Below are 15,086 nucleotides of genomic sequence, written 5' to 3' on the forward strand. Positions count from 1 at the left end.
GTTTATAGCTTATGGTTTTCTGATAGAGTCAAAATGGTTAAAACTGGATGGAAATATGTTACATATATCTCTCCACAAAATTAGTTTATTTTCTTAAAAAAAATCCCACATTTTTCAATATATCTTCAGCAGTTAGGAGTACAAATAATGTCAGAAATCTATAAATAAAATTTAAATGGTAACTGAAGAAATTTTAAAGTTGCTAGGGCTTTTTTTTATGAACAAATTGAATTAAAATTAATAATAATCAACAGTAAATTATAATTCATATCTTATTGTGTTACTAATATCATGAGCAGGCAACTCCAGCCATACACAGTTAAATGTTTATGAAATATTGATATGTGCATAAAATTCAATTTTTGATAATTCACTTATTCTGCTTCTAGTTTCCATAGTGATGGGAGATATTTTCTATACACATGGAAATTATTTACTACCTTACTTTAAAATAAATACTGGACTAAAAGCACAATATTATTTCAAGAAATGTGGATAATTTAAATTATTTTTTTATTATAAAGCATTACTTTTTGATTGGCAAGACAGACAAAAATATCTGAGCTACATGGATTTGAAAACTGAGAGTTCATGTAAAAATGCCTGAGAAATTAATCTGAATGCATATTAAATTGTTTCTTCTGCAACCCACATATCTAACAAGAATAAAAAACTCCACATGTAGTTTATAAACTGAAAATGATGCTTTCTCTTTTCTGGTGCTATTTTAATTGAATTTGTTTTAACTGATACATTGCACCATCTCAGATAGATCTTTTGTCTCCTGTCACTATATTTTTAACACACTGTCCTAAGAGATTGTTATCTGATATTAACCTCTGCTCTCCCACTGGTTGTGGCTTGCTTTCTAAGGTAATATTTTATATAGATGGATTAAGCTGTTATCACAACGTGATTCCAGTCTGCCATTGTGACGAAAAGTATCTGATTGCTGATCAAATTCTCTGTATCCGTTTCACCTTTCCCCAATCTCTGTTAGGTTCTGAGCTCATGCCCAAAGCGCTATCCACCAGGATAGTGGGAGGCATTTGGTGGTTTTTCACACTTATCATCATTTCTTCGTATACTGCTAATTTAGCAGCCTTTCTGACAGTGGAACGAATGGAATCCCCTATTGATTCTGCTGATGATTTAGCTAAACAAACCAAGATAGAATACGGAGCCGTAGAAGATGGAGCCACCATGACTTTTTTCAAGGTAAGCTCTAATGATTGGCTACAACTTAAATATTACAATGATAGAGCACAAAGAAATATTTCTCTTCTGCTGTATGTCAGCACGTAGCAATACCATTACTTGTGCTGCAAAATCAACAGCATCTACTTCAAGATGTGGCATCGTTTACAGTTGAAATTATTCCCATGAAGACAAATAGGAGAACCAGCTGAAAGGTAAGGTCTTTTTAATTTTTCCTGTAAAATGTTATATTTGATTGGGAAAAAATGTATTGAGACTGAATAGCAATAGATTGAGACTCCGCAAAAGCAAAGTAATTGTGTTTAAGATTGTTTCCTGAACATACAATTCTTTCTGTTGAGATGAGACATTGTTTAATATTTAAGGAAGCAAGAAGAAACTGTTCTTACTGTCTGTACAATCTATTTAATATTGTGTGAGGCATGGAGTCTGACATGGGCCGCTCATGTGAATTTACAGTGGTTTCCCGAGGAAATATTCCCAGTTCATAAATCTGTATGGGAAGTGTGCTTATAGTAACTTTTGATGTACATTGCCTTTCACTCCTTTCTTCTCTCTTCTACTCTGGCTTAGCTCCTTGTGCCAACAACGACAACAACAACAACAAGAAAAAAAAAAACAGAAAGGGAAATACTACTTTAAAAAGAGTCAATATATTTTGATAATTTTTTTATATCTTATCAACTATTTTTAGATGCTTTGCAGGTTGGTCAAATTTTTCAGCATTGGTATTTCCTGTTAGTGTTTATACAATTTCAACTGGCAGTTCAAATGTGCCATAGACATGGTAGATCCTTTTTAGCGTATAATTGCCTCAAGTTATAAAATAAACTCTTGTGTCAAGCATAGTTCAAGTGCCTTTTGAACAGCAGAAACTGCACTGCTCAATGGACATCCTATAGCAGAAGAAATGCAGTTTTCATATAAGTTGGAATCAGAAGAAAAAATCACCAGAAATGGAATCTGACTTAAAGCAGCAACTTTCCAAAACTATGTACTTTTTAAAAGAAATTCATTTGAAATCAAGTCAATTTTTTCTAGAGTTCTAGAGGATGTCAAAACTCAAAGAATAGTACCAATTGAAGTTAAATCAAAACTTTTAAATTTATTTTAAAATTGATTTCATATATGCCTAGAATAGAGCGTAAATGTGTGCTTTACATTTAATTAGAAGCCTATTGGTGTTTAATCATATTAATTTACAAACCAGATATGAAAAACACATTTGTTCCAGATGCTTGCATTTGGCTATACTAATGAAAATGAGTTTATTTACTTAAAATATTTACATTTATTAGAGATAATATTTATTAGAGATAATATTTCTTATAAAAATATTTCTTGGGTTTGCTTTCCTTCCTTTTTTTTTCTCTCTTAGAAATGAAGTGTTAAAATAACTAAGTGCAATTTGTCAATATGCTTTCTCAAGAACATGCAGAAATTAAATTTATGAATAACTTAAATTGGAGTATGCAATCGATGAGTTCAGTTAGTAAGATGAAGAGATAAAGAACCTAATATAGCAATTTGCTGCCACAAGAATTGTTCATTAGTGCTTCACGAATGTTTCAGGTTTTTAATTTCATTTTTAATTTACAGATAACTCAAATAGTTTGTTCAAAGCACTAATGTACCAAGAGCAAACTTAATGTGTGGCAAATCAATTCCAAAATGAATTTGCTTTTATGTAATTTTATATTTTTAAGTATTTTTCTTCATTGTTCTTGATGTCTCCAATCCTTTTCCTTTTTCTTTCTTTTTTTTTTTTTTTCAAGTTTGTTGCTTTCTGTTGTGTCGTGTTTGCCTATCTTCCCTCTTCGTCACTACTAAGTTTTCTGGTTCTTTCGCATCTTGTTTTCTCTTTTGCACACAAGGGTACCTTATAGCCTGGGAGAAATTGGAAATGAAGTAAATTTCTGTTTTTAACATTATCAAATTTTTGAAAATGAAGCCTTCTGGCGATTACATTACGTCATAATAAAAGCCACAGCGTAATAATTATTAAGTTGACAGTCGCTTTGTGTTGCTAACTTGATTACTTGCTGAATTTCTGTTGTTGAAATTCAGATAAATAATTAGAACTTGCAATGTTGTATTAAGTGATGATTTTTCTTTAATTACTTCATTGTAGCAAAAAAAAAATGATTTGTTAAGTTATGTATATTAGCCATAGTAAGAATTAAAACAAAAAAATCTTTAACAATCTAGAATTCAAGCAAAATATGCTTATTTTTATCCTGCACAACAATACAGGGAGGATTGAGAGTAAGCTATTTAAGTCTGCTGCCATTCTTTTTAAAAAAAATTTATTACATTATTATAAATATCATTGTGTTTTTTTAACAGCCACACATACAAAGACTCCAGGAAACATCTGTAGGCATTGAGTTGTAAAAGAATTTTCACCTTGTTTTACTGATTTAACAAGACCTTGCTGTTAAGTAATTGATTTGGAGTGTTCAAATCCAAAAAATTATTAGTGTGGTCTATTCCTTTTACTAAGAGCAAAACTAGTTGGCTCAGGGATATGACCATAAAATGGGTGAAACATCACACTTGCAGCATTCCAGGGTTCACTGAGTATGTCGATTTCCAAAGAGGATGCTTGCTTTATTCGTTAAACTCAAGTCCTCAAAAAGGACTCTTCTTTTTCTCTATTACGTTCTGAATGTGTACAGATGGAATGTATTATCTCTAGGAAAAAATGTAAAACCATGACTTGCAAAATTACTCGAAATCAAGATGATAGTTTCTTAAGTGTTAATTCCTGGACTATAGAAAACTGAAATCACCGAAGCATTCTGAATCATGTTAGGTAATAAAGTAGATGAAGGATCAGGAATTTTATTGAGAAAAAAATGATAGAGTTCAAACAATCTCCTTAGATCCTAGGAGTGTGGTGTCCTACAGCAGCTTTCTGACCCAGGCGCTAAACACTATGCAGAACATTCGCTTAAAAATATCAAATTCGTCTCCCTGAAGTGTCTAGAGTAGGAGAATGAATGAATACAAATCATAGCATCACAAAACTATGCTATAGCGTGGAATTCTCATGTCCTCTTTGAAAATCCCTAGAATTTTGAAGTGAATCATATGGTTCGCAAAATGATCCTGTACGATCCTATGTTTTTGCAAATTGTGATTTGAATCTTTGTGTTTCAAAAATTCTTGTGGATCTTGTTTTTCTAAAATTTCTAACTTTCCCCTATGTTTTGATGTAGTATAACTTAATAGGAGCCTCTTTAAAAATATTTATTAAGTGAATTGTTGGCATTTATTTCAAAGAAGTATGAATAAATATAAACTTTCTAGTGGAAATACCTAGAATTTACATTTAAGAAACAGTTGTTAGAAGTTTAAAAATCTGTAAAATTAGAGAAACTAGCATAATTTTGTTTTCATGACCAATTACCTGTAATTCTGGCCCTTTCCTCAAATGATTCTCATTCCCTTCCATACCTCTGACTCCTTATGTAAGAAATGACTATGTAGACAACACATAATACTAAATAAACACAAAATGGAGGCTTTACATGTAATGGGAAGGTATTAGTAAAAATGATGGTAGAAGTTGTATTTTGGCATTATTATAGTATGTAGTTAATGTAACATAATAAAATCATGTTAGAATAATTATAAATCTCAAATAAATTATGTTTTCTTGCCTTACTCAATTTTAAATATATATTTAAAGATAGATCACATTTTAGTTCTATCAATTAAGTTGCTTTATTTTTTTATGATTTCAGTCAGAAAGAAAAAATAATTTGACAGCTTTTGCAAATATCTGCAGATCAATTTTTTGAGAGCATGTTCTTGACCATGTGTTTTGGAATTAAATGTGTCAAAATAAATAGCAATTCTTTTGGAAATGTATGCCAAATCTTTGAGAAAAAAGAACTTTTAAAATTATTTGAATAAAAAGTCCATACTTATTTTAGTTGTTTTTAACCTAATGATTATTATGTCTTACATTCTCATTCGCAAACTATGGATGCTCCATTGTAAAAAAAAAAAAATTAAGTTTTCATTTAACAAGTATTTGTGAATCATTTCTTTGTGGCAGAAATTATGTTGAATCTCCAAAATCTCACCCCCTGCCTGCCCTGTGTGCTACGCCTCTCTCCTGTTTCCTTCACAACTATGCTGGTGTGGGTTAGTGTTACTGGTGTCTTTGGTATTGCAGGTATTCTCTTTTTATTTTCGCAATTGGATCCAAGTTATTCTCCACTCAATTAGCAGAATAACTTTTAAGTCTTCCAAAATGACTGCTGCTTGCTGTAACATGAGACATAAGTTCCTTAAACTCTTACAAAGCCTGCCATGGTCTGGCATCTCATCTCTGCTCACTTTCTCTTAATCCAAGTTCCAGCTAAACTTGTTTGTGTTTAGCCCTGTTCTCCTTGCTATATTCTTGTACTCCCTTCAGCATGCACTTTTTTTCACTCCCAATGTTTTGTATCCACATAATTACTTATTGCTAATTATGTCATTTACTGCAGCGAAAATCTTTTCAATTTTTTTCATAACCAGATCTACCCAGTACAATTGAGATTTTCTTCTCAGTTATTTTCAAAAATGATTATTTATGCAACAGAGAGAGAGTATGAAAGGAATTTTTCATCTGCTAGTTCAACCTCCAAATCCCAAAAACAAGTGGAGCAGGGCAGACCAAAACCCAGGAACTCAATTTAGGTGTTTTTTCTTGTTTCAGGGACCTAGTTAGGTAAACTGTCCACTTGGTTACTCTCAGGGAGCATATTAGAAGGAAACTGCAACTAAAAGTGGAGCCAGGGCTTCAGGGCAATAGCCTAGTGGCTACGTTCTCAACTTGCGCACAAGATCCCACGTGGGTGCCAGTTTGTGTCCTGGCTGCTCCACTTCCCATCCAGCTCCCTGCTTCTTGCCTGGGAAAGTAGTAGAGGACGACCCAAAGCCTTGGGACCCTGCATGGTGTTGGAGACCCAGAGGAGGCTCCTGGCTCCTGAATTTGGATCTGCTCAACCCCTGCCATTGCGGTGACTTGGGCAGTAAACCACCAGACGGAATATCTTTCTCTCTCTATCTCCTTCTCTCTGTGTATATCTGCCTTCTCAGTGAAAATAAATACATCTTAAAAAAAAAAAAGTGGAGCCAGGAGTTGCTGTCATCTGAGGGGAAGGTGTAACCACTGTGCCAAACACGTCCTTCCTATTTAAATTATTCTTTAAATACTTCTGAGTAAGTTTAGCTATCATTAAGCTATGGAGCCAAGATATATTTCCTCTTCTTTTTTGTCTTAATAATACATTGCACAACAAAAAGATAATTGTTTAATATGTCTATGTCATTCAGTTGCCAGAATAATATTGCTTAACAAATTACCAAAATTTTATTTATCTTAGAAGCCAGCTATCTTTCTGAAAACTTAGGAGCCAGGAGCAAATGCATTTTGAATACAATCATTTTATTTCATACTATACAACAATCCTTTCACCAGTATAGTTTCTTATGACCTTTAAATGTTTCCAATTGATTTTTGTTTATATTCTAAAAACCACTCCTGCAATTCTTTCCTCTATTATATACCTTTCTTAAAGACTGAAGCATTGCTGCTTTGGGGTTGGAGTGTGTTTGCTTCAAGGAGGAGAAAGTGTGCAATAAAAATTGCCTTAACTTTTTGTTTTTCATTGCCTTAACTTTTTCAAAGGTTTGTAAACAAGCATCTCACTTTGGCCCAGGGGATCAAGTGCAGCTTGAGATGCTTACGTTCCATGTTGGAGTGCTTGGGATCACATTTTACCTATGCTTCTGATCTAGCTTCCTGGACCCATCTGTCTCTTTAGATGTTTTGCTGTGTTTTAACTGTCTCTTTGGCTTTATCCAAAAACTCGACAGCAATTTACTATCTTCCTAGTCATTGTAAGACAAGATTGAAACGCTGTTTTCAACTACATTCACAGATTCCCACTTTCTCAGCTGCCTTTACTGCTTCATAGTTGCCTGCTTTTTGTTTCCCAAATCAGTCCAACACATGTAGATTTTCTTTATGCCAGCATTCCACTGATTTGACTTAATCCCATACAGTTATTCACTGACAAAATCTTGTTCATTGAGCTAAGTCTCATGGCAGAGGTTTTTGATTTTTGGTAGAGGGTGTGATAGATATGTGATTACATAAAAAAAAAAGTAAAAATATGTTTCAAAATCTGTAACCCTGTACAGCATTCCCAAAAGTTAATTCATTTGGCAATTCAGTGATAAAGTTCTAATGATGACAAGCAAATTTCTCCATCTAGAGCAAAAAATTTAACCATTTGGTAACTAGCAACCCAGGGGCCTGTCTTCCTTCCTTCCCTCCTTTCTTCCTCTCCATCTCTCTTCCTCCCATTTCCCCTGTCTCTCTTTGTTCCCTTTCTTTCTTCCTTCCATTGTCTCCCCCTTCTCTTATTTTCTGCTTTCCTGTCTTTTCTTTCTTACTTATGTCTTCTCGCTTTAGAGGAACTAAAAGTACTTTCTAAGTATCAGTTCATTGATCTTTACAGTAACCTCTAAGGAAAGTAGGAAGAAATTATTGTTACAGTCTTCTAAAAGATGAGCAAGCTGGGCTACAGAGAGGTTAAGTGTCTTATTGATTAAGAAATCCATGGCCAAGGGATTCATGATACCACAATACAAATAGTGTCAAAATAGTGTCACAGCCATGCTTATTCAGAGGAATTAAGAGCATTGGGTGCATTGGTCATTTTGACTCCCCCAATGACTTCAACTGTTTGATCATGTTAATTTTCTGAAATATTTGCTGCAAGCCAGTGAATAGACATAGTTACAATATATTCTTTATTTAGTCTGCCGCTTATTCTGACCTTAGCACAATTATCCTCTCAAGTTATATTGAGCTGGGGTGATAGTAAAGGTCTTGGGGCATGACTTGCTAGTGTGGTTTGTTCAGATGACTTCATTATTTTGAGAACTTATGGTACTTTGTAGTTAAACACTAGTAGAACAAGTTCTTTTTCAATTCAGGGCTAGAATGTAAAAGTTGAATATTATATGTACTGAATAAATAGACTGAAAAGCATACAACATTAATTAGACATCGCACCTGATATTTTGTTATTTGCAAAAATAGTTTTTGAAGGCTGTTTTTATTTCATACAGTGCTGGCAATGCAAGGATAGAATATTGATTCTGAAGACATAAATGCATTACAAGAGTAAATTCATATTAATAAGTGTTTTCTAAAATAAATGTCTATACTGCCATATTGTTGGTGAAACACTCTGAAAATAACTTTTGTCACTTACCAAAAGAAAAAAAAATCACCTAAATAATTTTGAAAGATGTAGGGGTCAGGCTTTTGTTGCAGTGGTTAAGAGGCTGATTGGATGATAGCATCCTTGATTGAAATGCCTGACTTCCTATTCTGGCTTTGATAAGCTCCCAATTCCAGCATCCTGGTAATGTGCATCCTGAGTGATTGCTTAAACATTTTGCTCCTAAACTCATGTGGGAAATCCAAAGAATTCCTAAGCATTTGAAAAGTGGATCTGAAGATGAAAATTCTTCCAAATAAAGCTATGTTTAAAAAAAAATAAAGTTACATTTCAATTTTAGACATACTTCTTGTCCAGGTCTTATTTTCTAAATATTTTCCATTAACAGATTTATAATTACATATGGATAATAAAAATTGGATTGTGTATTTTGCATTCACGTATTTATCATTATATGGATTCCTTTTTCTTTTGTCTTTTTTGAAAACTATTTATTTGTTCATTTGAATGCCAGAGGCACAGTGAGAAGGATGGCACAGAGAGAGAATTTTCATCTTTGGGTCACCACAAATTGGTAACATCAGGTGGGGCTGGACCAGTTTGAAGCCAGGAGCCCGGGTCCTTCTTCTGGAGTTACCACATGGATGCAGGGACACAAGATTTCCAAGGTGCATTAATAGTGGAGCAGCTATAGCTCCAACTGACACACATATGAAATACAGGCCATCAAAGTGACAGAGTAGGCCCCACTATTTCACAAATTCTAATCATTTTATAGCACAAGGAAATCATTAAATATGACAATTAGAGATTATTTTAAATTATTTATTTATATAAAGGATTTATATAAATAAATATATTCATGTATTCAATGTACAGAATTTAAAGACATATTTCCCTCCCATCTTGCCTCTCCATCTTACACCTATTTTCCTCCTTTCCTTCTTGATTTTTAAAAAATTTGCAATTACATACTCCCAGTTTATTTTGTAATTACCAAGTTAACACACTACTAAATAAAGTATTCAACAAGTAGTAGCTAAATTCTTCATAGTATTTCAAAATTTATTAAACATTTGTACTTAGAAGTATTTCACTATGTATTTAGGTAATATTAGCTTGACATATGGCTGTTTTCAGGTCATTTTTATTTATGTAGAGTAAAATTAATAGTGTTGATATATTATTTGCTCTTCAATAATTGAGGATAAAATGTTATATTTGAATTTTGAATCTCACATGAATGATATTGTTTCTGAACCTAGCAAAATTATTTCAAAATGAGATATTAACATGAACATAGATGTCTTATCATGAATGGTTTGTGAATACACAAATGATATTCCAAATTTCTATCCTTCTCAATGCATGAAAATCAAAGTTTCTTTCTCCAAGAGACAGGGTTATTATTCCAACTCTTTTGGATATATTATCATCTTAACTTTTAAAAATCCTTTAAATAAATATTTATGAGATTTAATAGTAATTTAGTGCACAGCTTAGAGAAGCTCTATTTCCAAATATTGCATGCTGTAACCATATTTTCCTAAAAAATTACGTCTTACTATGAGCTAACCATTCTTACAAACAAAAATGGCTGTATCAGCTAATGAATATGCTTCTTGGTTTGATTTTTGGAATTGTTACATGTGGTTCACATTAAAGGAAACGTATTGTACAACTAACATGCATACAGTATTTTTTATCAGTCACACCTCAATACACCTGGATAGATAAATGGACATACAAATAGAGCATTCATTAGTTTAGGTCAATAGTTGTTAATATGATTGTACATTATAGCCTTAGACTTATTTGGAAGCTTTTAAAGTGCTCAGAATCCCATGATCCAATTAGTTCAGAGTGTTAATGTGGTTTTCTAAGCCTTCCATTTTTCAAAAACTTGTTTTTATGAAAGCATTATGCAGAAAGAACTATTTTAACTTGCAAATTAAATATATTCTTGTTTATTTGCATCTGTACTTAAATTATTGTGTCTACTTTTGTTTCTTTCATGTCACACTGTTTGTGTGAGTGTGTGTGTATGTTGTCTTGGAAACAGAAACCCACAAATGATCAATACATGTTCTGAAACATTCATAATTGTTCTAATTACGTTCCTACCACTTACACCTTTTTTACTGGGAACCCTTTTTGACAAAGATTTTCAAAGAGTAAATAATTATAATGTATTATTTTTGACAGTATTCTCAAAGGCCTTTAGTTGATACAGCCCAGAAAAGCCATATACAAGCATGAAAAATATTTAAACTATGTTTTTTAGGGGTAATTTCTGACTTTCATTGGTGTCCTTGAGTAAAGGTTAAGAAAATTTATGTCCTAAGAGGCATGGGAATGTGACCTTTTGGTTCTTAACCTATATTGCAGTTTCTCATAACCTACGTAGGGAAATTGGAGGAAATATCCATAAGAATCATCTTAGTCTTTGAAGGGTCAGAGCTGTGATTTTTGTGTTTACTTAAAGGGGAGTATAGTAAAAACTGACGTGTAATTTGCATTAAGAAGGATAGTTGACATTTAAAAAGTGCCATTAATTGGCCCACATTGTAAGTGTGGAACAGACGGGATTTTGAGAAAGATTCTTGATATTTGGGTTTACACCTTTTTGGATGAATTTATTGTATGCATTGCAATGTAGTTCTTTAATGAAATGTTTCTACTGCTTTTCACAGCATGGGAAACACAGAATCAGTTTTATATGGCAAGGATAAATCATTGGCTAGTTCTAATTTACATCTTCCTTTGTACTTCTTCTTTCCCAATATTCATTTGAAAGTCTAGACTGAAGCAACAAATGTGCCCCAAGCATCACATTCCGCTCTATATTGGACAACTGTAAATCCCGACATGCTCTGACTTGTAGCCAAAAACTCTTCTTACCAACCTGCTTGCAGGTTATTAATATTAAAAGATAACTATAATAATTTAAAATATTTATAGACTGAATTTCTGAATTTTTAGTTTCACATATCGAAGCTTTTGCGCAATCTTAGTTTACTGCTCCATGTTTAAATGAAGCAAAACTTAAAAAGCTTTATGTGGCTGAACACGGTCTATCTGAGCAGTCAGTCTGAATTAGTAATTCATATAAAAACTCAAATTTTCATTTGTAGATTTTGACACGTTCTTCGCTTTCCATCAGATTTCTTTTCTAGAAATCGAAATGAAAAAGCTCAGTGAACATTTCCATAGCCAAATAATTTTTCTAGGCCCCACGGATTGTTTTTCCTTTTTTAATGGTGCTGAAGTAATCTTTGTGGGCCATGCATACTTGTTATAACTGTGTCAGTGATGTTTTTTGTTTAGTAAAATAATGTAGATATTTGGGAAGTGTTGTTATAGTCTTATTTGTATCTAATACATTTCTGACAGAAGTTATTCTTATTCAAAATAAACATTTAAACCCGTTCTTTTCTATATTTTTTTTATTTGCATAGTAAGGAGTTATTTTTAACCCAAAGAGCTTGTCTCTCACCCCCTTTTCTCATCTAACACACAAATTATTGTATGTGAGGCCTGATCCTATGTTTATTACAGGGATTTGCATAAGGCCTACAGGAAACCAACACCATTTTACTATGTTCCCATTGCAGGAAATAAAATAGTGCCTTTGAGTAAAACTGCTTCATCAGACACTAGTTCAGCATGCCAAGTTACAGCCATCAATGGTGAAACAGCAGATGTGAAAGCTAGTTGGCATCAAAGCATATGAGTCAAAGACTTTCCTATGGGAAAGAAAGTGCTTCATTACACTTCATCTGTAGTGAGAACATTGGTTCTATCAAGCTGCCTGAAAATTAGAATATTATGGCTTTTATTGCTTGAGCTCTGTTGGAGTGGATTCAATAGTTAAAAAGAAAGTGATAACACCATTTTGGGACTTATAAGAAATGATTAGAGTTTTAGTGTATTTAAACTCGGAAGGAGCAGCCAATTTTATCGTAGAAAGTAGCTTCACTAAAATATCTGTGGGACAGAAATTTCATCCCTTTCTAATTGTTACATTTGCAGTATGAACTAACGTAGCTTTGGGACACGTTAATAGAAGAAAGAAGTTACGTGTCGGACTGAAGTCTAAAATCTCAGAAGCACTGTTTTAATTGCCTTGGAAAACCAGCGTGCGAGGCTGCTGCCATGGCAGGAGTCACTGGTTTTCTTCCCACTTCTCTATGAAAAAAACAACCACGATCCCACTGTTTGTGTAGACAGGGAGGCAGCAAAAATATCGGGCTGCACCTTATCGATCTTGCTAGAGACGGCCCCACAGAGAGTGGGAAAACTCCAAATCAGTTAATATAGAAATGTTGAGCTGGCATGTCAATTGCTGGATAATTGATAATAGTTGTCACTGTAAGAGTTTATAGCCACTGTTTGGGCAACATATTAAAGGAAAATCAAAGTGGACACAGTTTTGAACATAAAAGAGAAGCTGAGATAAATATTATCCAAAGAAACTTTGACATGGAAATTTCAGTTTTATGTCCTAGGCAAAAGCAAGTGAAATGAAAATACCATTGCTTCTATATACATTGCAGAATTAAAGTAGCACTTGGTATATTTTAAAACAGAAATTAGACTGATTTTCTTGATGCTTTGAGGAAATTGTACTTATTGGTCCCCTGCGTTTGTTTTGGTTCATTGTTTCCCATTTCTTTCCAAAAGCCAAAATATCAGTAACATATGACCTTTATAAAGATACCATTCTAGCTACTTTTTTTTTCATATGTTATAAAGCAAAGCGATATTTATTGTTGCTATCTTCAGGGCTTTAGTGCTTATATTTTAATATAAGAAAGAAACATTATTGTTTTTCTTTTTGGTGAAAGTAAGATATAATGTGTGTCTGTCCCTATGATGCCCAATGATCTTACCACTTCTTCATGCACAAGGAGCATGCACAATTTAAACATCAACCTTTATTTTTAAAAGCCATCCTTTCTACCAAGATAGATGGGAAAAAGAAAAAAAAATTAGACCTCGTAGACACATGTAGAATATTGCACACAGAAGGAACATATTCTTCACAAGATTGTCTTAAGAACAGATATTTCTTTCTTAAAGAGGTCAGATCCTGAACCAAGTTGAATTGTTTCTCTTTATGTTCTGATATTAGTGACTGAAGCACTTCTTAGAGTTGTCACATTGCTTAATACATATTGCTGAGTATTTTCCTTAATCCTGTGTATTCAGGGAATTTTATAAGAATTTTGTAAAAAAGAATTTTTCAGCTACTGAATATATGTGTGGGTGTGTAGATGAGTGAGTGGCTATGTTAAGGGATGCCATGTTAATTAGAGTTAAATTATGAATGAGTATATAATTCATTTTTCTTCTAGCCAGTTTCCATATTAAATCTGTTCAGAGGAAGAATTTTTCAGGGTTGGCAATATATTATACTTTTATACTTCCTGAGAGCATTTGAATAATTCTTCTGATTGCTATTAACCTATTGTATAAAACATAGCACTAGTGGAGTTCAGTGAAAAGATTTGATTATCTCTAAAAGTAGGTGTTTCATTTATTAAATATTGTAATTACAACTAATTAGAAGCTGCACAATAAATGAGCTTGCTTTGTAGGTCCCTTGACTGTTTGCAAAGCACCATGAAATTAACCCTCATTTTAATTTATTACAAAGCAATTAAAAAACAAAGACTTGGAAAACCATTAAAAATAGATAGAACTGATTGTTGAGTCAATATACTAGCTTAATAGAGTGATTAAATGCAAAGGTTAGGTTGTGACATGAGGTCATAAAACTGTTGCTCGCTAGGAATTTATTTCATTTCTCCAGGCTTCTGTTTCTTTATATATAAATTGAGGGGGTGAATATATGTCTATAGGTAGGTCACATTGGTACTAAACATGAAATAAACTTTTTAATTTGTGAATATGAACTTGCTCTTGTTTTTGTTTTAAGCAGCTGAAAATTGAATTGTTAAATATCTATAGCTGCTAAAATTGTTTATCCAAATATAAATGTTTTATCCTTGGAAATACAAACATTTTAATTGTGGCTAATGTCAAGCTCAGTCACTTTTATTTTTGTTATTATTTAAGAATAATTATAGACTATTAGTTAATAAGTATCCCGGATACTACTAAAAGATAAAATATATTATAGTTCTTTCATTACATAAACCTATGTATAATCTAATTTTAATATGCTTTATTATTTTAGAGCATTTTCAATTTCATAGCAAAACAGACTACTAAGTAGGATGGTTTCTCATATATTCCTTCTGTGTAAATATGTGTTAGCTCTCCTAATATCAATATCTTTCACCAGAATATGGTACATGCTATAAGACTGATGAACTTATATAGATATGTTTTCACCCAATCCATAGTTTAAATAGAGTTTTCTTCTGGTGTTACATGTTCTGTGAGCTAGGCTATGTTTCAAATTACTTTCTATGAAGCAGTAGTATATGCTATGCTGTGAGTTATTAAATATGATAATATGCTATAAAACTACTGTGTATGATATTATCAGTGGATTATGTCATTATACACCTATTCACGTTCATTTTTAGTGCATAATATTTGCTTTAAAAACTATGAATATTCAGAATTAGCACTTAAAATTGA

General features: G+C 32.7%; 1 protein-coding gene across 3 annotated transcripts in view; it reads left to right on the forward strand.

Annotated features, from left to right (window-relative positions):
* The window catches only part of GRIK2 (glutamate ionotropic receptor kainate type subunit 2), a 577,027-nt gene that overhangs the window by 469,741 nt on the left and 92,200 nt on the right, over positions 1-15,086 (forward strand). For all 3 annotated transcript variants that reach the window (XM_040983826.1, XM_040983827.1, XM_040983829.1), the window contains exon 13: positions 1,001-1,218. In XM_040983826.1, the coding sequence (XP_040839760.1) occupies positions 1,001-1,218 (218 nt within the window). The remainder of the gene's footprint in view (positions 1-1,000; positions 1,219-15,086) is intronic.

The sequence above is a fragment of the Ochotona curzoniae genome, unplaced genomic scaffold (assembly GCF_017591425.1).
Source record: "Ochotona curzoniae isolate NIBS_2020 unplaced genomic scaffold, NIBS_Ocur_1.0 contig_3819, whole genome shotgun sequence".
In the NCBI taxonomy this organism is placed as follows: Eukaryota; Metazoa; Chordata; class Mammalia; order Lagomorpha; family Ochotonidae; genus Ochotona; species Ochotona curzoniae.